The sequence below is a fragment of the Pelodiscus sinensis genome, chromosome 29, assembly GCF_049634645.1.
Source record: "Pelodiscus sinensis isolate JC-2024 chromosome 29, ASM4963464v1, whole genome shotgun sequence".
Taxonomy (NCBI): Eukaryota; Metazoa; Chordata; order Testudines; family Trionychidae; genus Pelodiscus; species Pelodiscus sinensis.
Window position 1 is genome coordinate 7,207,426 of NC_134739.1, and position 22,858 is coordinate 7,230,283.

General features: G+C 59.6%; 1 protein-coding gene across 5 annotated transcripts; it reads left to right on the forward strand.

The window, feature by feature from the left end:
- The first annotated feature begins 1,998 nt into the window (after positions 1-1,998).
- Positions 1,999-22,330, forward strand: SLC25A39 (solute carrier family 25 member 39). 5 transcript variants are annotated; one of them, XM_075911212.1, is made up of 12 exons: positions 1,999-2,156; positions 11,459-11,567; positions 12,080-12,172; positions 14,740-14,784; positions 16,482-16,591; positions 17,424-17,491; positions 18,423-18,547; positions 19,191-19,364; positions 20,061-20,170; positions 20,533-20,614; positions 20,893-20,973; positions 21,053-22,330. In XM_075911212.1, the coding sequence occupies exons 2-12, from the start codon at positions 11,468-11,470 to the stop codon at positions 21,169-21,171; spliced, it is 1,107 nt and encodes a 368-aa protein (XP_075767327.1). In that variant the 5' UTR covers positions 1,999-2,156; positions 11,459-11,467; the 3' UTR covers positions 21,172-22,330. The 5 variants fall into 5 exon arrangements, with proteins under 5 accessions (XP_075767327.1, XP_075767329.1, XP_075767330.1 ...); XM_075911214.1 differs by having other exon boundaries at positions 12,080-12,139; XM_075911213.1 differs by lacking the exon at positions 1,999-2,156 and adding an exon at positions 11,180-11,318.
- Positions 22,331-22,858: the final 528 nt, after the last annotated feature.

Here is a 22,858-nt window from a genome sequence, read left to right on the forward strand (position 1 = left end):
GATAGCATTTTTTAAAAAATACAGTGTTATTTTTCTGAAGTTAGTTTTTATTTCAGCTGTCTTAAAAAAAGGGATTAACTTTTTTCTGATTAATTTTTTTAGTACATTTTTTTAAAATGGGAATTCCATCAAGTGCTTTTTTTTCTTCATCCCTATAACCTCTTATCATTCGCTATGCTTTAACAAAAAAGGACTATAGTCAGTTTGGTTTCCAATAACATTTTATTCTAGTTTTCAAACCTTAAACATTGATTTAGCTGTGCCAGAACAAAGCACTGCTCCAAATTTTTCTGTTTTTTCTGTAAGGTTTATTGAGAAGCAATCCTATTCCAGGTTCATCCTATTATTCCAGCTCCTCTTGGTTCAGTCTCTTTCAACATTCACTCAGTTATGTCAATTTTGAGGCCTGTATTTAATTTGGCCATTCTGTTTTCTGTTTGGTTTTATGAGAAGCAGTCTCATTCCAGGCATACCCCGTTTTCCTGGCATAACCAAGCCCTTATGTTGCTTTCAGTTATGAGAAGAGGATGCTGCATACCGAATTGGGTGGTCCTAGCTCTTACCGTTTAGGAGGAGTTCTTGTACAAACAAACAGACACACTCTCTCAAATATATAGTAGATGGGGACATGATATCTGTGGTTGAAATATGAGGCCTTAGCAGTAAAAAAGGTTGACACTCAATATTCACAGTAGTCAGTAGGGGAGGGGAGGCTAGAATCTATTTTCTATTTCCTTTTGAAGCCCCCTCAACCTTTGAAGCACCATCTTGCCGGCCATCTCACACTACCCCTCCCCAGAAGGCAGAATGGGGTGTGTGTGGAGAGATGGGAGGAGGCGCCTGATCCTCAGTGGAGTTAGTTTACTTTGCCTCCTGTGAGGTGGGGGATTCAGAAAAACTTCCCTCTCTGGGATAGGCTGTGTCAGTCACAACTGTGTTGAGTGTAAATCAATTGGTTCCTGTCTGGCTAACCCTAGTGTATGTACACAGGAGGTGTGAAAGCCTTCCTCCTCTGACACACTCTGGTGATCAGGGGTCTGAAAGCCCCCTGCTTCTGCCACACCCTGGTGACCAGGGGTCTGAAAGCCCCCTGCTTCTGCCACGCCCTGGTGATCTGGGGTCTGAAAGCCCCCTGCTTCTGCCACGCTCTGGTGATCAGGGGTCTGAAAGCCCCCTGCTTCTGCCACACCCTGGTGACCAGGGGTCTGAAAGCCCCCTGCTTCTGCCACGCTCTGGTGTTCAGGGGTCTGAAAGCCCCCTGCTTCTGCCACGCCCTGGTGATCTGGGGTCTGAAAGCCCCCTGCTTCTGCCACGCTCTGGTGTTCAGGGGTCTGAAAGCCCCCTGCTTCTGCCACGCCCTGGTGATCTGGGGTCTGAAAGCCCCCTGCTTCTGCCACGCTCTGGTGTTCAGGGGTCTGAAAGCCCCCTGCTTCTGCCACGCTCTGGTGTTCAGGGGTCTGAAAGCCCCCTGCTTCTGCCACACCCTGGTGATCTGGGGTCTGAAAGCCCCCTGCTTCTGCCACGCTCTGGTGATCAGGGGTCTGAAATCTCTCTGCCTGTGCCATGCTCTGGGGGACTTGGCCTGGGTTTGTAGAGGCCGTGACTTCTTTTCCCCTTGGCAGGCTATGATATTTGTCTTTGGAGTTTGTGTGCAAAAGCTGCTGGCTCTCACACGCTCAGCAGCCTGGGAGCGGGTATGCGTGTGCCCTGCCACGTCTGCCCACTGCCGAGGGGTGTGTGGAAGCCCCGCTGTCTCCTCACACTCAGCAGCCCTGGTGTGGGTAGGTGTGCCAGGGCTGCTCTGTTTGCACGCTTGTCGGGAGCGTGCAAGCCCTGCTGTCTGGCACACTCGGGGGGGGGGGGGGAAAGGTGCGTGTAGAAGCCCAGTTGCCGCTACACACCCCATGGGGGGAGGCGCGTGCAAGCCGCACTCTCTCTAGCACACGCGCGTGGAAGCCCCGCCCCGCCGCCGGCACACGCGGGCGGGGGAGGAGCGTGCAAGCCCCGCCCCTTGCCGCGCTGCCTGCAGACCGGAGCGGAAGCGCCGTGAGCTGCGGCCCAGGCGGCGATCGCAGCCCGGGCCCCCGACCGGCCCATGGGGAGCCTCAAAGGCGCGGGCGGCGGCCGGAGACATCGCGTGGCGCTGCAATGGGCCGGTGAGCGGGGGGGGGACCCCGGGGCGGGGGGGGGGGAGCAGTGAGAATGGGGGGTGCGCACATGCAGGAACCGGGGGGGGGGGGTAGCAGTGAGAATGGGGGGGTGCGCACATGCAGGAACCGGGGGGGGGGGGTAGCAGTGAGAATGGGGGGGTGCGCACATGCAGGAACCGGGGGGGGGGTAGCAGTGAGAATGGGGGGTGCGCACATGCAGGAACCGGGGGGGTAGCAGTGAGAATGGGGGGTGCGCACATGCAGGAACCGGGGGGGTAGCAGTGAGAATGGGGGGTGCGCACATGCAGGAACCGGGGGGGTAGCAGTGAGAATGGGGGGGTGCGCACATGCAGGAACCGGGGGGGGGTAGCAGTGAGAATGGGGGGTGCGCACATGCAGGAACCGGGGGGGGTAGCAGTGAGAATGGGGGGTGCGCACATGCAGGAACCGGGGGGGTAGCAGTGAGAATGGGGGGGTGCGCACATGCAGGAACCGGGGGGGTAGCAGTGAGAATGGGGGGGTGCGCACATACAGGAACCGGGGGGGGGGGTAGCAGTGAGAATGGGGGGGTGCGCACATGCAGGAACCGGGGGGGGGTAGCAGTGAGAATGGGGGGGTAGCAGTGAGAATGGGGGGGGTGCGCACATGCAGGAACCGGGGGGGGTAGCAGTGAGAATGGGGGGGTGCGCACATGCAGGAACCGGGGGGGGGGTAGCAGTGAGAATGGGGGGGGTGCGCACATGCAGGAACCGGGGGGGGTAGCAGTGAGAATGGGGGGTTGCGCACATGCAGGAACCGGGGGGGGGGGGGGTAGCAGTGAGAATGGGGGGGTGCGCACATGCAGGAACCGGGGGGGGGTAGCAGTGAGAATGGGGGGGGTGCGCACATGCAGGAACCGGGGGGGGGGTAGCAGTGAGAATGGGGGGGGTATGCACATGCAGGAACCGGGGGGGGGGGGGTAGCAGTGAGAATGGGGGGGGTATGCACATGCAGGAACCGGGGGGGTAGCAGTGAGAATGGGGGGGTGCGCACATGCAGGAACCGGGGGGGTAGCAGTGAGAATGGGGGGGTGCGCACATGCAGGAACCGGGGGGGTAGCAGTGAGAATGGGGGGGTATGCACATGCAGGAACCGGGGGGGAGCAGTGAGAATGGGGGGGTATGCACATGCAGGAACCGGGGGGGAGCAGTGAGAATGGGGGGTATGCACATGCAGGAACCGGGGGGGGTAGCAGTGAGAATGGGGGGGTATGCACATGCAGGAACTGGGGGGGAGCAGTGAGAATAGGGGGTGCACACATGCAGGAGCCGGGGGGGCAACCCTGGGATGGGGGGGCACATACATGCAGGAGTTGGGGGGGACAGTAGGCCGGGGGTGCGCACACATACAGCTATGGGGGGGAACTCTGGGGAGGGGAGGGCACACACATGCAGGGGATGGGGTAGAGAGATGGCACACAGGAGAGGGATAATGCCTGGGAGCAGGGAATGCACATGCAGGAGCTGGGGGGGAAGCCCCAAGGGTGGGGAGTCACACAGGAGCGTTTTGGGGTAACCTTGAATGAGGGACACCCATACAGAGAACAGGGCGACCCCTGAGGGTGAAGGGCACAGGAGATCGGGGGAGGAGCCCGGGGGGGGACATGCAGGAGCTGAGGGGTGGGAAGGAAATGGTTGCAATATTAGACTGGGGGGTAATGGAGGCCAGGATGCCTGGGTTTTGCTCTTGGCTCTGGCACTGTCTAACTGCATGAGCTGGACTGTGTCATTTCCCTGCTCTGTGCCTCAGTTTCCCCATCTGTTGTTTAATGGTGACACTGCTTGAGGGCGTGTAGGGGTTAATTCATTCCTGTTTGCAAAGGCTGCTGAGCCCCCAGGGTGGAGGGGGCAGGCTGGGCATACGGGAGCCTGCCGGTGCCTCATGGGAGTGCTGGGCTTACTGTCGCCCTGCAGGCTCTGTTCCCGTGCTGCTCTCTGCTTGGCTTGGCTCCTGCAGCTGATTGACATGTTTGTGTGCCCAGGAGCGCTGAACAGGGGGAGCTGGGACTGCAGCAGCTCTGTGCCCAGCCCCACGGCCTGGGAAGCCTGGGGGGTGGAGCTGGAGGGGATGCTTCAGTGTCTAGACCTCAGGTGAGGAACCTGTGGGGTGGGGGGTGTATCTTAGCCTGGGGAGCTGGGGGCCAGATGAGGGGAGACAGGCTCATAGGCCTCAGGAGAAGAGGAAACAGTAGGGAGGCTCTGAGATCGCAGGAGAGGACCCAAGGGCAGTGTGGGAGTTACTGCAACTAGGATGCAGGGTTGGGGGGGGCAGGAGTGAAAAGTGTGTGTGTGTGTGTGTGTGTGTGTGTGTGTGTGTGTGTGTGTGTGTGTGTGTGTGTGTGTGTGTGTGTGTGTGTTGGGGGGGTGCAGTAAGGCCTAGATTTGGTGCAAGGAGCCAGGTGGATTTTCTCTTAGCCCCTAAGAGAAGAGTCCAGTCCAGTAGGGTGGGGAGCTGGGGTGCAGAAGGAGAGACATTTTGGCTTCTCTCCTGTGGTCTGGGGAGGGGTGCTAGGGGCTTCCCTGCTGGAGAGGAGGGGGCAGATTCGCTCCTTGATCTGAAATATGTTGGCAGTGGGGTAAGCATCTCCTGTGCTCGTAGTTCAGACTAGGGATGTTAGCGATCGGCTAATTGAATAGTCGACTCGCCGCATGAATTCTTCGCGGTTACTTGACTATTCTGTAGTCCCCGGGGTGGGGCCAGCAGCCAGTGCACATGGCTCCACTCAATGGGAGTCCCCTTACGCTATATCAGAGGCAGCAGTGTGGGGTGCCTGGCGAGAACTGGTCCGCGAGGGGAGCCAGTTTAAAAACCAGCTCCTTGATCAGAGGCAGCAGCGCAGGGTAGTAGAGCCCCTGTCTGCGGAGGGTCCGAATTCCCCACGGACAGAGGCTGCTGGGGGGCAGGGCTGCTGCAAAGCAGTCTCTAGCCACGGCAGTACTGTTGCTCGCCGCGGACAGAGGCTGTTCCAGCAGCAGCCCAGTCCACACAGGGCCTGGGCTCAGGACCGGCTCCTGCTCCCCCTCCCTTCTTGCAGCTTCTGATACAGCGGCAGCAAAGTGTGGGGGGGATGCTAGCAGTCAACTAGGTTAACCAATAAGCCTAGCCTCATCGGTTAATCGACTACGCGGTCACATCCCTAGTTCAGACCAGCTGGATTTCAAAGTTCAGCTGCCACGGTCGTGCCTTCTAGCCCTTTTGCAGCAGGAACTGTTATTTACTGTCGCCATGGGGCTGTGGCTGGGGTGGTCTTTAGGCACCGTTGTAACAGAGATGCCAGTAACCATTGTGCTAATCCTTGCGCGCGGCCTTAGCAGTGCCCCAAGAAACGCTCAGTCCGAATGACAATTTTCTCGTGGGCAGCTCTGCTTGGCCAGGGTGAGGGGAGCACGGCTGAGGAGCCCTGCTTTATCCCGCTGCAGCAGCGCCCTAGCAGCATGCACGATGCTGTGGCTTTGTCTGGGGCACGTACGGTCTCTCGCCTCTGTCTGCGGCGGACTTCTGCCGGTGTCGCACTGTTGGGCAGGGCTGTGCTGGAGTTTGACCCTTGACCCACGCAGCTCTGCAGGCAGAACCCTGCACGGGTAACACAGTAACAGGAGCAGCCCCCCGCGCCCCACCCCACACGTACTGCAGGTCACAGGCTGGCCCCACTCCTGGGGAGTCTTGCTGCGGGCTCTGTGGTATAAAGCTTATTTAATCTTTGTACTGCAGATCCCCCCGCGTGTGTAACTGCTACAATTTTCAGCTGTTACGTAGGGTTCATGGATGCTGAGATTTTACATTCCTGATCCCAAGCTCATGGCATTCAATGGGAGACCTTGCAGGGATTTAACCGGCTTTGCGACAGGCCCAAAAGGCAGACAGTCCCCCCCGGTAAGATTTCCACGGCATTCGCTTAGTTACACATGGTGCTCCTTTACCTCCTGCCTTGTCTGTTGCGTTGTGAGCCCCGTGTCAGGCTGGGCAAGCTCCTCGTGCTTTGCCGGCACGACCAGAGATGAAGAACATGCATCGCCTGGGGGCGCTCTGAAGGAACGCAGATGTGCAGGTGGAGCTATGTGCGATGGTGGTGCTGCCTTACTTCACGTTTTGCCACAGAAGAGACGTCCTGGACCGAGCCTCGGTTTCCCTGTTTTGTTCTCTCTTGAGATGCCTGGGATCTGAGAATCCAGCTGTTTTTCTTCCTGCCTCTGACGTCCGTGCTGGTGATGCCGGTCCTGCTGTGGGCGCTGGGCTGATAATGAACAAGGCAGGACACGCGAGCTTACTCTGCTGTGGCTAGACCGGTTCCTACAGGGCCAGTGGGAGTGAGACCTTGTTTGTGGGTCAGTAACGTTAGCAGGAGTGAGTCACTGGCACAAGGGGAGCAGAGATGAGACAGAAGGGGCCATCGGAACAGGCTTTTTCTGGGCCCTATCCACGGAATCTCCTGCCTTTAAAATCTCAGCCCTAGCAGGCGTGGCCATGTCGCTGCTCGCGTTGACTCCTGCAGCAGCTTTTACATCCCTGCCCTTCTCATATTAAACAGCTGGCCTCAGTTGTGCTCACCAGAGGCACTTTTTCCTGAGCGAGGGCCACTGTAAAAGGCAGCAGGCCGGACCCTAAGGGGAGGGAAGCAGGAGGCTCCGTATGAGGCCCCAGGAGGGGAGTACAGGGTCTGATCCAAGAGATCAGGATGACCGAGCGGAGAAGCCCTGACTCCCGGTCTGCTCCCTGGTCTCACGGATGGAGGGTGCTGCGTTGTGGCATGTCTGAAAGAGGAGGTGATTAAGCAGGTTGGGTGTTGCAGTCTCCGCCCCGCCTTGCGTAAGGGGTGCGGATGTGGGACTAGCTCACATGGCAAAGTCTGCTGGCGTGAGGGGGCACGCAGAAGCCTCATGCTCCGGTCATTTAGTGGCCCTTCCTGCCATCGACCATGTGGAGATACCCGGGTATTATCCCATCTAAGTGGAGGTCCTAAGATGTTACTTCCTGTACTCCCTACACATCGTGGGGAGGAGCCGTGCACGGCCCCGTAACGGGCGGCAGGCACTAGGACTGCAGGCTTCTCATTATCGTGTGCGTGAACCCTGTGCAGAAGTGCAGCATGATGACCACCCAGGCGCTAAGGTTACATCAGCTGGGTCCTGTTGGGGCAGGCGAGGCTCAAAACAGGACCTAAGAAATTTCTCTCCAGTGCTGCCATTCGGTTCGTCTGACATTCAGTGAAGCTGCTGACACTCTGTCTGTACCTGGGCTCCCTCCTCCCACGGGAATGTCTTTCCACTGTTCCCTGATGTACGCACAGCCTGGGTGCTTGAGAGAGGAGGTGGCGTGTGCTCCTCGCTCGCAAGCAGGAGGAGCTAGGTCCCAGAACAGGGGAGATCGCCTATAGGGAATCCCGAAGAACCGCTAAGCCTAGGCAGATGTTTCCATTCTGGACTCATGATTTGAGTTACCAGTAAAACCAAAGGCCAGGAAAACGGTATGTTTGGGTTATCTGTGGTGTGGCTGTGCTCAGCAGGGTGGTAACCTTCCTTCTCCCCCCCCCCCCCCCCCCCCCCCCGCAATCCCCTATTTATTTTGGAACTGGACCTTTAATACCTCCATTCATCTGAAGAAGTGGGTTGCACCCATGAAAGCTCATTACACCATCAACACGTTTTGTTAATCTCTAACGTGCTGCTAGACTATTCGTTGTTTTTTAAGCTTTTCCAGTTTCAGACCAACTCGGCTCCCCCTCTGAAGCTTTTGGGAATAAGGATGTCAGTGAGTAATTCTTTACATGATTAATCGATAAGCCCAGGCTTACACGCACCTCCCCCTTGCTGCAAGGGAGGGGAGACGGGAGCCCGTGCCCATGGGGAGCCAGCTCCCCACGCATGCAGGCTCCCATAGAGCCGGCCACCCCCCCACGTTGCTGCCTCTGATAGGGTCCAAGCAAGCACTGGCTCCTGCCTGTTCTCCTGTGTGTAAACGTGACCACTAAAAATGTCAGCACTTGCACGTTAACACAAATACACAATTATTCACATCTGTACTTGGGAAAGGAAAGCACCTGGCACTAAATGGCCCTAGGAAAAGGTGGGGAGGCTGCTCAAAATAAAATGAGAATGTAAGTCCAGGCTATAGGGTATTTTTCACTAGGGTATTTTTCATAAGAACAGCCAGACTGGGTCAGACCAAAGGTCCATCCAGTCTAGTACCCTGTCTGCCGACAATGGCCAATGCCAGGTGTCCCAGAGGGGGTGAATCGAACAGGTACTGATGAAGCAAACTCTCTCCTGCCATCCATCTCCACCCTCTGACACAAAGAGGCTGGGGACACCATTCCTTACCCATCCTGGCTAATAGCCATTAATGGACTTAACCTTCATGAATTTATCTAGTTCTCTTTTAAACCCTGTTATAGTCCTAGCCTTCACAACCTCCTCAGGCAAGGAGTTCCACAGATTGGCTATGCACTGCGTGAAGAACTTCTTTTTATTTGTTTTAAACTTGCTGCCCATTAGGTTTCATTGGTGGTCTCTAGTTCTTATATTATAGGAATAAGTAAATAGCTTTTCCTTATTCACTTTCTCCACACCACTCATGATATTATATACCTCTATCATATCCCCCCTTAGTCTCCTCTTTTCCAAGCTGAAAAGTCCCAGTCTCTTTTATCTCTCCTCGTATAGGACCCACTCCAAACTCCTAATCATTTTAGTTGCCCTTCTCTGGACCTTTTCTAAGGCCAGTATATCTTTTTTAAGATGAGGAGACCACATCTGTGTGCAGTATTCAAGATGTGGGCGTACCATGGATTTATATAAGGGCAATAAGATATTCTCCGTCTTATCCTCTATCCCTTTTTTAATGATTCCTAACATCCTATTTGCTTTTTTGACTGCCGCTGCACACTGCGTGGACATCTTTAGAGAACTATCCACGATGACTCCAAGATCTCTTTCCAGATTAGTTGTAGCTAAATTAGCCCCCATCATATTGTACGTATAGTTGGAGTAATTTTTTCCAATGTGCATTACTTTACATTTATCCACATTAAATTTCATTTGCCATTTTGTTGCCCAATCACTCAGTTTTGTGAGATCTTTTTGAAGTTCTTCACAGTCTGCTTTGGTCTTAATTACCTTGAGTAGTTTAGTATTGTCTGCAAACTTTGCCACCTCACTGTTTACCCCTTTCTCCAGATCATTTATGAATAAGTTGAATAGGATTGGTCCTAGAACTGACCCATGGGGAACACCACTAGGTACCCCTCTCCATTCTGAAAATTTCCCTTCGAGGGTAGCGGACGTTTGGAATCTGAAAGTCCTGGCTGACTCCACGTTGTTGTTTCGGAGCTAGTTGTTGGAGCTCATGGTGACTAAACAGGGTTCGATACTAAACTGTGGTGAGAGAGAAATGTAGTCTGAGTGCAGGGCTGTGAGTTGGGACGGCCTTTCCTGGCTCTGATGCCAGCTTCCTGTCTGCTTGCTCTCCATCCATAGAAGCAGCAGGCTACTGTCTAGCCAGGGGTAGGGTCAATGGGAGCGTTAATTAATGGCCATGAAGCAGTGGTTCTCAGCCTTTCCAGACTACTGGGCCCCTTTCAGGAGTCTGATTTGTCTTGCCTGCCTATCCCAACTTGCGCCTCACTTAACCGACTTGCTTGCTTACACCACCAGACGTAAAATACAAAGCACGTCAGGATGCCTGTACTGAAAAATTGCAGACTAATTTTCACACTATAATTAGACAATTAATCAATTGGCATATAAATATTCTCAGAGGGGGAGCTGGTTTAGTCTGTAACTTTAAAAACGACAAGTAGTCCGGGGGCACCTGAGAGCAGGGGTGGGGGAACCTTTTTTTGGGTCAGGGGTCGCTGACCCACAGAGAAATCAGTTGGGGCTGCACACAAGTGAGAAGCCAAACAGAAAAATCAAACCTTCACTGATGTGGCCTCCTGACTGAGAAGCGGAAAGACCCTCCCCACATTCCCCTCACACACCACTGCCTGAGGGGCCCAGGCTAGTAGATTTTGTTTGCTTCAGCCCCACGGTGAAACGGGGGGGAGGGGGGGCTGGAGTGCCAATGCAGGCTTCCCAATGCTGGGGGGAGCCCTGAGCCTCAGGGGCCAGGCAAGCTGGGGGCTGCATGTGGACCCCGGGCCAAAGGTTCCCCACTCTGCTTTAGAGACTTAACAAAAATATATATAGTATCATGAGCTTTGGTGGGCAAAACCACTATGGGACTCCAACCCGTCTGAAGAAGTGGGCTTTGCCCACGGAAGCGCGTGATGCCACGTATATATTTTTTGTTAGTCTCTAAGGTGCTCCAGGGCTGCTTGTTGCCTATAAACAGGGTGTGGGTCTATTTCAGTGGGGCCACGGAAATGAAATCTGAGTTTGTACTGACTTGGCTAGTGCTTTTTATGTAGCCTGTTGTAAATGCAGGCAAGTAGCTGGGTGGCTTGATGTGTCCTCTGGAAGCCCCGTGGGTACCAGTATCCAAAGCACTACCTGGTGCGATTCCTGCCATCCTGTGCGAGGTTGAACGAGTCCCCAGGTCTGAGGGAAGGCTCCTGCCCCCTCTCCCCAGCTCTTCTGGCTGGAGGGAATCAGCTGTCGGCATTAGGTGGCTGTATCCTCCTTGCTCTGCAGGAGCTCTGGGCCTTGTTTTCCCCCTCCCCCCTTGCTCCCCTTAACTTCCTGGCTTGACTCTGCACCCAGCCCCTCCTCTGGGCTGAGGTGGGGCGTCTCCTCCTCACAGGGCTAGGGGAATGGGAGAGCTCGGTGCACCTGGCTCTGCACCCGGCTCCCCTCCCAGCCCATGCTGGGTCTCTTCCGCCGTCGCTCCTAGTGCTGGCTTTCTAGCCGGATCAGGCAGGCCTGGCTCCAGCTGCGGGGCTGGCAGGATTTTATCGCCGCTGCACCTGGTGCTGTCTCTCCTCGTGGGGCGGGTGATTGTATAAGCAGCACCCGCGGGAAGGCGCCCCGCCTCTTCTGCCGTGCATGGATAGCGCAGCGGGAGAAGGGCGGGCATGCAGCCAACATGCCGAGGCAGCTGCACGGTGGCAAGAGGGCTCTGTGGGTTTGAGTCCAGGGATGGTGGGACCTCTCCGGCCAGGGAACGGGCAGAGCCAGGTGGCTCGTGCCCCTTGAGGTAAAACCTGCCTCTTGTGGGCAGGGGGTAACCAGCAATCCCTGAAATGCCCAGCGTGCGCAGCGAGCCAGTAGCTCTGGGATGCACCGTGGAGACTGCATTGCCGGTAACAGCCCTGCTGCCCCGTTTGTGTGTTGCAGGGGGGCAGCATGATGTCTGAGAACGTGTCAGTGAGCCCCACGGGGGGCATCACCCCCCTGCAGCAGATGCTGGCATCTGGAACCGGGGCCCTCTTCACATCCCTCTTCGGTAAGGGGTCGGCATGGGGGCTGGCTGAGGGGGGGGGGCTGGAGAGACAGGCTGGGAGGGGGTGCGCCAGGGTTTCCAGGTGTGCATGGGTCAAGCTAGCTCGCTGTTCTGGAGTGGGACAATCTCCAGGAGCTAATGGGGCTGCAGCCTCTCTCCACTTTTTCCCCTTTCTCTTCCCCCTGGAATCCCACCTCATCCCCTGACGACCGTTGCTCCCAGCAAATCTGGCCTGGTATTAAGAGGCTTAAAATGCCTTGGAGACCTGTTTGCTTTGCCCCATGGGCTCAGGAGGGAGGCGGGAAGGTGGGTGGGTCTGGTGGTCGGAGAAGAGCAAGGACTCTTGGGTTCCCCTCTCAGCACCATGAGCTTGGCTGTGCTCCTTCCCGTCTTCGTGCCGCTGTTTCCCGGTCAATATTAAACCCGCTGCCCAATGGTCCCTGTCAGGGGGAGGCCGTGAGGTGGGTTGGCACCTCTCTGCACCCCCAAGTCTCAGCAGGTGCCTTCTGTTTCAGTCACCCCCCTGGACGTGGTGAAGATCCGGCTGCAGGCCCAGAGGACGCCCTTCTCCAAAGGTAACTCCCGGCTCGGGGTGGAAACCTCGCCAGGTGGGTCGGCTCTGAGCCTGCTGCCTTCGCAGCCGCGAGCCCGGTGGGCTGTTGCTCGGATACACCGGGTGTGTTTCTCTCCCCGCCGTTGCCTGGCGGGGTGTGTGTGAATCCCTGTCTCCTGAGCGGCTGTGCCATGCAGGCCCCAAGGGGAGTCGCGGGGAGGAGCCGCTGGCTGCTTAGGGGAGGGCTGGTCGGGTCCTGTGGTCTCGGGCTATTTGGCTACTCGGTCCGGGCAGGGACAGGCTGTGGGCAGCAGAGCAGTGAGGAGGGGTTGCCGTGGTCTGGCGCCCCTCAAGCAGCAGGACCCTGATGGGGAAATGGGTTCAGCAGAGGGGGTTGGGCATGGCCCCTTCAGGCCTCGCCCTGTCCCCCATCTGGGAGCTTCTTTCCCAGGTCCTGCACAGGAGACCCTCCCCGGTCTGCCCCCCTCCACCGAACCCATGGGGCTGGTTGGAGCGGGATCGGCATTGCCGCAAGCAGCGCCCCAGTGTTGGGCCACCCTCAGAGCCTCCTGCCTCTGGGCTGCGTGGCCCTAGAGGAGAGGGGTCGATGGGCATAGGTGTCCGCAGGCCCTGGGAGCCAGTGGGTCTGAGCTCGGGGGTCCAGTATGGCCCTGACGTGGGTGGGTTCGTGCGGTGCCGGGCACGGGGAAAGGACTCTGGCATCCCCACAGAGCCAGCGACTGCTCGTCATCCGTAGGCCTCTCCGGAAAATCGGGCTCCCTCCTCCTGGCTCTGCCCTTCCTTCCAGGGTCTGGTGCTGCTTGACAGGAGGGCGCCTGTCCCAGGCCTTGGCCTGCGCTGACCCCTGCCCTGCATGAATCGCAGCTAACCCGAGCTAGCCACGTCCAGGAGCAGGCAGGCCCTTCAAGCCTCAGCAGGAGTTTAAGTAGCTCCCAGGCTGCGTGAGAGTCCCTAGCCCGGCCTCCAGGTTCTCTCACAAAGCGAGCCAGGCCTGGGACACCAGCAGTGACTGCCCCGGGCTAGTGTGATCATCGGGGGAATTTCTGTAAGGATCGGTGCGAAGGCCCGTGGGTTCTGTTCTCACGGCCTCCCTCTGGGAGTCGTGGCCCTTCCCTGTGCGTCTGCCCCAGTCTGTGAACGTTGGGAGCCGTGTGAGACTCCTGGGGAGTCTCACAGGGAAGAGGCAAGGGGCTATTCATGGGGAACAGGGTCCCTTGGAACCCGTGGGGTGCTCCATTCGGGTGACCGGCCTGCCAGACTCATGCTGCTAATGTTCCTGCCACTGCTTGGCTGTTGTGGGCAGGTGGAAGGGACTTGTGTTATCGTGGGGGGCAGAGCATCCCCGGGTCTCAGCCCGCTTGCAGCCTCCATCAGCTGCCCCCAGAACAGCCCCCGGCTTTCTGCTGCCCGCAGGACATGGGGCTCTAGGCCTTCCCAGACTAGTGTAGTCCTCTTACTAGAGGAGCCTCTAACTTTTACTGGGAGGATCCTTTGTGTGGCAATCTAGCCCTAGAGACTACAACTCCCATGAGCCCTTGGGGAAAAAGGAGGGAGCAGTGGCTCTTCCAGGCTATGCAGGCAGAGAGTTGATGAGCTCTATTTTGGAGGGAGCAGCCAGGCGGCTGGTGGGGAGCCTTTTCCAGGCTAGGAGCTGTTGATTGCAGCTAGAGCCTGCCAGGGCTTGGATGTAGGAGGCTGCTTGAGGGGCTGTTGATTGTCCCTAGAGGGGAGAGACTGTGGCTGAGAAGGGCCTATGTAACCCTGCATGGAAGACACTGAGAGTAACTGTGGCTATTTGGGGAAACTGCTGCATGGCAGGAGCACAGAAGACAGGCTGACTCCGGGTCCAAAGGGAGCCCGAGTGACCAGGCCAGTGAACCAGAGCTGCTGGCATTTGGTGGGGCTTGCTCCAGTGGCAGAGGGAATTTGCAGCTGGCTGCTCAGCTTGGACTAACACAGAACCTGCCCAGGGAGTCTCCACTCCAGCTGCAGACCTGCAAGCGTGCCCCTGCCAGCAAGTGTCTGGGACTCTGCCTCCAGAGGAGTGCCCGCTCTGGGAGGGGATAAATGGTGGCAGTGATAGCTAAGTTTCCTTTCTTTCTGTCTACTTGAATTGATTTTATTCACTTTTAATCTGTTCAACCCTGTTTCTTTTAAGTTGTGAAGTAAAGGCGTGTTCATTCTAATGTAATCAGTGAGATGCATGTTATTTATAATTGTGGTCTTGGAGTTTTATTTATAATTGCTGTGTTGGAGTTAGTTCTAGATTATTACTGGAATAATTTAATTCCTGGAGGCTCCCAAATCACACCATAAGTGTGCACAGGGCCAGTCAGATGGAGGCCCTACCATTGTATATTCTTTAGGAGCAAGAGACTGCAGCAAGGGGGTGGATAAGGAAACCCCAACTAAACAACATGACCATTGGGGTCCTCAGGATCTCCTTTTATGTTAAAAACATCAGGCGACCAGGCACACAGGGTGAGCATAGTCTGCTCCTGAGTAACCCAGCGAGGAAAAAGGGGGTTACAGTCGGCACTGCTAGTGTCCCCCCGGCACCTCTCTGCCTGTCGCTAAATGTGTCCCTGTTGTGTGTTTCAGTGTTGTCAGTAGAGTGTGTGCCCTGGAGCGTTCACCAGTCCAAATGTGAGTATTTCTGGGTCCTGTCCTTTCGCCCCCTTCCTGCTAAGTCCCATGGCTGCTGAGCCTGGACAGTGCCAGTCCCCCTGGGAGAACCTGTTCCCCATGGCTGTAGTCTCTGGAGCAGAGCTGTGCTGGGTGCACTGCCCCCTTGCTCATACCACATCATCTTCCTTCCATCCCTACTTCAAGGGAGTCTCAAGTTCGGAGTTATCCAGGGGCCAGGTGCTGTCAGGCTGTCAGAGCAGGGGGTCTGGGAGCTGCAATGCTAGGTTCTGTTCCCAGTCCTGCCACTGCCTCACTGCATGGCCTTGGGTAAGTCCCATCATCCCTGAGTGTGGAGGCGGGTGCGAGACTGACCCCACAGGCTCTTTGTCATCAGCCAGGTCGGGCCTGGGAATGATTCTCCCCTCCCTGGAGACAGGCTAGGACTTCTGGGCTTGTTGAGTTGTGGCTGCATGAGGGGTCTCTGGATTTTACTCCCCTCCACCCTTAATGCAGGGCTGATGGTCTCTTCCCCTTTCTCACCCCATGGCTCATTCTTTAGCCCACTCCCTCCAGGCATAGCTACGTGGGGCAGGGACACCTGCAATGGGAGGGGTCCCCTTCCGTGTATCCAGCCTCTGCTGCCACTTGCGTACCCTTCCCCAAAGGGAGTGCAGGGGGCAGTTCCCCTTCCCTTCCTCCCCGCTGGGTAACTAGCACTGTGCTGGCCCGGGCGGGGGGGTTAAACACTAGCCAGTTCCCCCGCACATGGGCATCTTTGTCCTCATTCTGTGCGTCTCTCGTCTGTCCTCCCCTCTGCCTGCCCTGCCGCCTGCTCGATCCCTGCCGCCTGCACTCCGGGCCCTGTGTCAGGAGAGCAGACTGGCCTGCAGGGGAGGCGGATGCCGGTAGAGCTGCCATCTGGGGATGGGAGTTGGCGGGGGGGTGGCACTCGCGAATCCGGGACCTTGTCTCCACCCTGCCTTTCCTCTGCCCTCCTGGCATCTGGCGCTCGTGCCCGCTGCTGCCTTTCTCCCGCTGCGCTCCCATGACGCTCGCGCTGGGCCTGCTTCAGTGACAGGGATATGAATGGGAGCTCCGGCTGGGATCCTGGGCGGGAGGATGGACAGCGGGGGAAGGGAGCCAGGCCAACACCGGGCAGCCTCTTCCGATCCCCCGGGGGCGACAGGGCTGACGCTGACTCGTGTAGGCAGGTGGCCTGCTGCCAGCCCGGGCCGCCAGCCCAGGCTGGCAGGACGGGCGTAGGGCAAGCGTTCGCAGGGATGAGGGGAGCCTGATGAAGTCGGACAGTTTCCCAGGACGCGCCCTTTCTGCCTCGCTGCGTGTCAGCTCGGGGGCCTTTATTCTGCACGACCGGATTGGGGCAAGTCCCTGCCTGCTCCCGCAAAAGTGCCTGTGTCCCAGGCCTGGGGTATCAGCGGCCTGCGATAGGCCTCGTCCTGGCTGCTCCAGCTGACTCCCTCCCTGCCGACCCATCCAGCTCCCTCCCCTGCCTGCCCAGCAGCCCGGGAGAGCAGGGCACAGTCCTGTGGGGCGCAGGGGGCTGGAAAGGAGCTGGCAGGGCCCAGAAGGGTCCAGCCCTGTTGAGGGCCCTTGCAGGATAGGGCAGAGCCTGGAGCAGGGTGGGGGCTGGGGCGCGAGGAGGGAAGGGGGCTGGGTTGGGTGAGAGTTTAACCCCCCCCATCTCCTCCTCGCAGGGAAATGCTTCTTGTATTGCAATGGGCTGATGGACCATCTGTACGTGTGCCAGAACGGGAACAGCTGCACCGCCTGGTACAAAGCCCCCACCCGGTTCACCGGCACCCTGGTGAGACTCTTCTCCTGCCGGGGAGCGGCCGGCGTGCTCCGGCAGCCCGAGCCCGTGCAGTGTCAGGCCTGGTCTGGGACCCTGGAGGGTGGGGGAGGGGAGAAGGGAGAAGTCTGGGACCTGTAAGAAGTCACGCCGGTAGCGCCCCTGCTGGCCCGGTGTGGTGCTGCAGGAACCTGACTCGGTTTCCCCTTATCTCAGGGCTACTTAGTAAGTTCCACGCGGCGCTAATGCCACCTCTGACTGCGCCTGGTTCAACCATTTATGGGGTTCAAACTGATCCTCCGAGGCCCCAAACAAAGCCCCTCACCATGACCCAAGCTCCGGCTCGGTCGAGCCTGTCCTGGAGCCCTTCTCCTCTCCTAGCCAGAGCTCAGCCTCCTTCCCCCCTGCTTACCCAGAGTCCCCTATTCTCTGCAGCCCCGTCACGGCTTCCCCCAGCAGCACCCGTACCCGCCGGGGTGAGAGCGCGCCCTGGGACCCTGCTGCTGTCTCCCTCTCTAGAAGGTCCAGGTGCCGTCCCGTAGGCCCACCGGGGCAGCCGATAACCAGTCAGCTGTGCTCCCACCGCCCGGCCCCACGCACCCTGTGACGGGCAAGGCTGGACTGGACTTCGGGGTGTAGCCACAGCCACCGGGGTGCCCAGGCTCGGAGCCGGTGCTGTCTTTGGGGCTGAGCCCCTGGTATCGGCAGCACAGCTGGGAGGGAGGAGGGAAGCAGCCGCCGCCCATGCCTGGGCTCTCCCGTGGGTGTCTTGCCTCCCTTTTGGGCCAGCGACTGGGAAAGCCCTTCCCTCTTTCTCTAACCCCCGGGGCTCCCCTCTTCCTTTCAGGATGCCTTTGTGAAGATCACGCGCCATGAGGGCATTAAGTCTCTGTGGAGCGGCCTGCCACCTACCCTGTGAGTCTGGGCCCCGAGCGCCGCGGCCCTTCCCCGCCACAGGCCTGCACTGTGGGAGGCCCAGGGGCCACTGGGCCCGCCGGCCTGCAGGACTCGCCTGGCCCGTGCTCCCAGTCGGACGGCAGGGCCCACACCCCCAGGGCGCTGGCGCTGCTGGCAGCTCTGGGCCCGGGCCCGGCAGTCCTGGGGGCAGGGGGGAGGAGGGTGTCCTGCGCTGAGCAAAGACGATCTGCCTCCCCCCTCTGTAAGAGGCTGTGCCCCGCTGGCCACGCAGAAGCCTGCCTCAGTTTCCTCCGGCTCCATAGTAATTCCCCCGGAGGCCGCCCGGGGCTGGTGAAACAGAAACCGTTCAGAACGATCCTTGCAGGCCCTAGACAGAGTCCATCACAGCAACGCCCACGCCAGCACCCGGCTCTGGGGTCCCCGGCCAGTCTGGAACTCGGCTCCCGTCCTAACCGTCTTCAGCACTCCTTGGCTCAGAGAGGTCAGCCGGGAGCCCCCCTCTGCTGTGGCTACCTCAGGCTACCCAGGGTCACTCTGGTGACTTTAATGGGGCTCAGCCCAGACACCCACCTGTCTCTGCTGCCGCCTTCCCTTAATCCCAGGGGAGCGGCAGGTAAGGAGTCCCAGGTGCACTAGCTTCCCCTCCCCCGCTTCCTCTTAAAGGGCCAGTCACCGCCTGACACTGCCCCACCTTTGCCTCTTCCCTTCTGCATGGAGCATGCGGCGTTGAGCCTCCTCAGTGCACACGGCGCCTTTAGAGATGAGCAGAGCCCCCCTTCGCGTGGGCTCAATGCGTGGCCCCACGGCTTGGCTGGAGACCGGGAAGGGGCAGCGTCAAGGGATGTGGGGCCCGGGGGGTCATGCCTGGGGCGATCGGACCCTCCTCCCCAGTTGGCAGGTGATGCTAACGGGCCCCTGTCCTTGGCAGGGTGATGGCGGTGCCTGCCACTGTGATCTATTTCACCAGCTACGACCAGCTGCGGGATTATCTGCGCTCCCGGATGGGCAGCCAAGGGGCCCACATCCCCTTGGTGGCTGGGGCCATCGCCAGGCGTGAGTAGCACTCTGCTCTGGGCTCAGGGTCCATGCATCTTCCAGCCCCCCCTCCCCTGGCCCAGGGTAACGACTCGTTCCGCCTGGCCTACGACCTGCCCTGTTTGCTAGCAGTCCGGGTCGTTCGCCATTGGCCCAGTGGGCCCGGAGGGGGGAAGGAGGTGGCTTCGCCGTCCCTGGCGGTTTGTAGACTGGGCTTGGGTGGGTCTCTAAAAGCTCCGCTCTGGGACTCTGCTCTCCAGGGGGGCAGACGAGTCGATCGCAGTGGCCCCTTTTGGCCTGGGAATCGGTGAACCCCTGGGCCCTGTGGCGTGGCGAGCGCGTCCCTGGGTCAGTTTCCTGCTCTGTGGCCGGCTCCCCGCGTGACCTCACGCACAGCCCTGCCCGGGGCTTGCGTTTCCCCCTCTCCCGCCGGGCTGGGGCGGCTGCATCATTCGCCCTCCAGATCCTCCTGCTCGGACGAGCCTCCCACTGCCGCTGGAACGCGATTCCAGCAGACGGAGCCGTGCCAGGCCCCTAGCTCCTGCAGCCCAGCCGTCCCCCATGCTGAGAACTGCCCTGGGGGCAAGAGAGGCCTGGCTGCTCCGTGGTGGCGCGTTGGCCCTGCCCTCGCTGTGGCTGATGCTCTGATTCCCTCCCTCAGTGGGCGCGGTGACGGTGATCAGCCCCTTGGAGCTCATCCGGACCAAGATGCAGTCCCGCCAGTTGAGCTACCGCGAGCTGCGCGTCTGCATTCAGTCCGCAGTGGCCCAGGACGGCTGGCTGTCCCTGTGGAGGGGCTTGGGGCCCACCGTGCTGCGGGACGTTCCCTTCTCAGGTATCCTGCACAGAGGAGGAGTGCTGGGGAGCACTGGGGCCAGTCTCCCCCACCTGGGGCCACGGGGAAGTGGAAACGGCCTGCAGAAGGCACTGGCGAGCCAAGCTCTGGTGCATCCCTCGTCCAGGGCAAAGGCCTTTGCCAGACCGTGGTGACTCCACAGCAAAGGATTTTCAGACCCAGGCCCCACCTGAGCTGTGGTTCCAGTTGAGCGGGTCTCAGCCAATGTTCCCTCTACATTTTTTCCATCCATTGGGTGGAATAAATTTTGTGATGTGCACCGAGGCGCGTGTGGGTGTGCACCACCAGGAGAAGCACAGGCTGCTGGCTGTGGGCGCTGTGCCAGTCAGCTGGGCGGCTCCTGAATCTCTCCTGGGCATCCTCCCAAGCACTTAACATACAGGGAAGGTGGGTCTCAGCCCAGACTCAGGGTCCCTCATGCCAGGAAGAGCAGCCTCCCAATAGGCCTGTTGAGTGCTGGCCAGGGAGTTCCCAGGCCCTGGAGCCTGACCTCCCATCTCTGCCCTGGGCTCGCTTCCAGGCAGGGCGGGAGGGGTGTTTGCTTTTTGCTGCCTCCGCTCTGCGGCTGATAGAAGCCAGTCTCCCGGCCTGGCTCTGGCCCCTTCCACCGGCACGAAGGGCAGTCGGCAGCGGAGGCGGCCGTGGGGGCTTCTGACCCGTGTCTGTCTCTCTCAGCTCTCTACTGGTTTAACTACGAGCTGGTGAAGGAATGGCTCTGCCGCCAGTCCCAGCGGGACGAAGCCACTTTCATGGTCAGCTTCACGGCAGGGGCCGTCTCGGGGACGGTGAGTACGGGAGCGTCGCTTCTCCCCGGGTTTGCAGGCGAAGGGCCCTGCTGATGGTGGATCTGGGTCCATATGTCCCAGCTGCTCCCCTCCTTGAAGGGCTGGGCCCTTGCACCCAGCCGCCTGGGCGAGTTGGGTGCTGGGTGGCACCGTGCCTGGTACCCAGATGCCTTTACCCAGCCTTACCATGGAGCCGGGGGGTCGGTTGAGCAGCACAGGAAGGGCATCGCTCGGCGTTGGTCATTACACCAGGAGGCTGGGTGGAGGGTCTAACCTGCGCAGGGCTGAGCACTCGGGGGTGGACAGGGGCTGGCAGGAGGGAGAAGTGCTGGATCGACGGGCGGCCTCTCCCCTTCCTCCAGGTGGCAGCCGTGCTGACGCTGCCCTTCGACGTGGTGAAAACCCAGCGACAGATTGAGCTGGGCGACATGGAGACCCTCCGAGGTGAGAGGGGCACGGCGGGAGCCCGGGAACGCAGCCGGGGGTCGGCCTCAGCCCGTGGCTCCAGCCGGGAATCCGCCTGGAACGGCCTGTCTTGGGGGTGGCTCCTGCACTGTCCAGGGGGGGAGCTGGGGTCCTGTGTCCGTGGGGCAGGGGAGGGAGGGCGACTCGTCTGGCGCAGGCTCCCAGTGTCCTGCTGCTGCTCACGCCCAGCGGGGGGGGGGGGTCTTGCCTCCAGGTGGAGTAGCCTGTTTGACCTCTGCTTTGCTTTCGCCCCGCAGTGGCTGCCTCCAAACGCTCCTCCACCTGGCTGTTGCTGAGGAGGATCCAAGCCGAGTCTGGCACCCGGGGGCTCTTTGCAGGTAACTAGAACGGCGGCCGGGGGGGGGGGGTGCCGGTGAGGCCAGGCCAGCGGCTCACGCTGCTCTCTGCCTCCCGCAGGCTTCCTGCCCCGTGTCATCAAGGTGGCCCCGGCCTGCGCCATCATGATCAGCACTTACGAGTTCGGCAAGACCTTCTTCCAGAAGCTGAACCAGGAGCGGCGGCTCAGCGGCCTGTGAGCACCTGGGCACGTGCCCCGCCCCAGAGCAGCCTCCACGCCACCCGCACGGAGCCAGGGACGGGCAGAGCGGCCGGCCCCTGCCCGGTGGGGCAGCTCCCCAGAGCTAGCAAGCGGCAGGGCCCTTCCTTTCCTCCAGCCTCCCGTCCCCGGGGACAGCGGAGAGGCACTGGGAACGCACCTCCCTGCTAGCGACAGCTTCTTCCCCCACGTGCCCTGGACCAGATGTGCAAGGGCCAAGTGCCTTCCCGTCTTGCTGGCTCCTTGTGTTTCCTGCAGCCGCCTGGGCAGGTTCCCCTTCTGCCTCCCCGGGGCGGGAGCAGAGAAGCTGTCAGAGCCCTGGTTTGCCTTGGACATCTCCCCTCGGCCAGCGCCTGCTGCGGGCCCGGGAGCCGCTCTCCTGCCTGTGACGAGCTCCCCGGCTGTGGACGCTTGCTCCTGGTGTCTGGCCGCGCCGGCCCCTTGTTGGGGCAGAAACAAGCTGTAGGGGGAGTGACTGACTTGATGCAAGAGCCCCCTCCCTGCCCAGCCAGAGGGAGCAGGACCGCCCTGGCCTTCCAAGCAAGGGGATCCCTGCATGGACTGACTGCAAAGGGCCCTGCCTCCCCAGGCCCCGACCAAGGGTCTTTCTCTTCCAAAGACTTAGAGCGCCTGGGGCACGACCACCGTCTGCTCTGAGTGACCCACCTTCCGTTCCTGCAGCTGACTCGGGTTAGCCCTGGGCTTGGCTCCTAACCCGCCCTGTCCCCCTCGCCTCCCTCCTGTAGCGGCACAAAGTACAGCTGTCCCCTGGACCCCAGGCCAGTCCCCCTGAGGTGGCACCATGGCTGCTTCTGCTCAGGACCTCCCCCTTCCTGTCTGCTCCCTGGAAGGCAGAGCTCTGAGGCTCTGCCCCCCATGCACCCTGTGCTCAGATAAGACACCTTGCTGCTGGTACTGGACACAGCCTTGTCCCTGCTGTGGACACAGGTGTGAGAGCGCGGGGGTGGCGATTCCAAGCCAAAGCGTGGTCCCCTCCCCCCCCCCCCCGCCCTTGTGTAGCTCTCCTAGGGCCAGTAGCCGGACAAGTAGCCACCAGCTCCTGTCCGCGACTGCTGGGGGTTTGCAGGAGTGGGGATTTGCTCTGACTTCCTTCAATAAAAGATACTTAGTGAAACTTGCCCCTGTTGCCTCCCCCAATCTCTCTTCCCCTCCTGGTTGTGCTCCCCTCTCGGGTCAGCTGTAGCAGGGGGGTCCTAAGCTGGGGCAAGGGGCTAGCATGTGCCCCTCTCCCCCTGCAATAAGCCATGGGTCTCTGCAGCTGCCTGGGATTGGAAGGGTGTGGCTTGTGTGATGGGGGAGAGGGTACTTCCTGTCCCGGTGTCTGGGGTGTGATGGGGGAGGGGGTACTTCCTGTCCCAGTGTGATGGGGGAGAGGGTACTTCCTGTCCCGGTGTCTGGGGTGTGATGGGGGAGGGGGTACTTCCTGTCCCGGTGTCTGGGGTGTGATGGGGGAGGGGGTACTTCCTGTCCCGGTGTAATGGGGACGGGGTACTTCCTGTCCTGGTGTCTGGGGTGTGATGGGGGAGAGGGTACTTCCTGTCCCAGTGTGATGGGGGTACTTCCTGTCCCGGTGTCTGGGGTGTGATGGGGACGGGGTACTTCCTGTCCTGGTGTCTGGGGTGTGATGGGGGAGAGGGTACTTCCTG

Coding starts and splice junctions, on each gene's coding strand:
- SLC25A39 (XM_075911212.1), top strand. CDS start 11,468: ATGATGTCTGAGAACGTGTCAGTGAGCCCCACGGGGGGCATCACCCCC. Junction 16,592..17,423: donor CCCGGTTCACCGGCACCCTG/GTGAGACTCTTC, acceptor TCTTCCTTTCAG/GATGCCTTTGTGAAGATCAC. Junction 17,492..18,422: donor AGCGGCCTGCCACCTACCCT/GTGAGTCTGGGC, acceptor TGTCCTTGGCAG/GGTGATGGCGGTGCCTGCCA.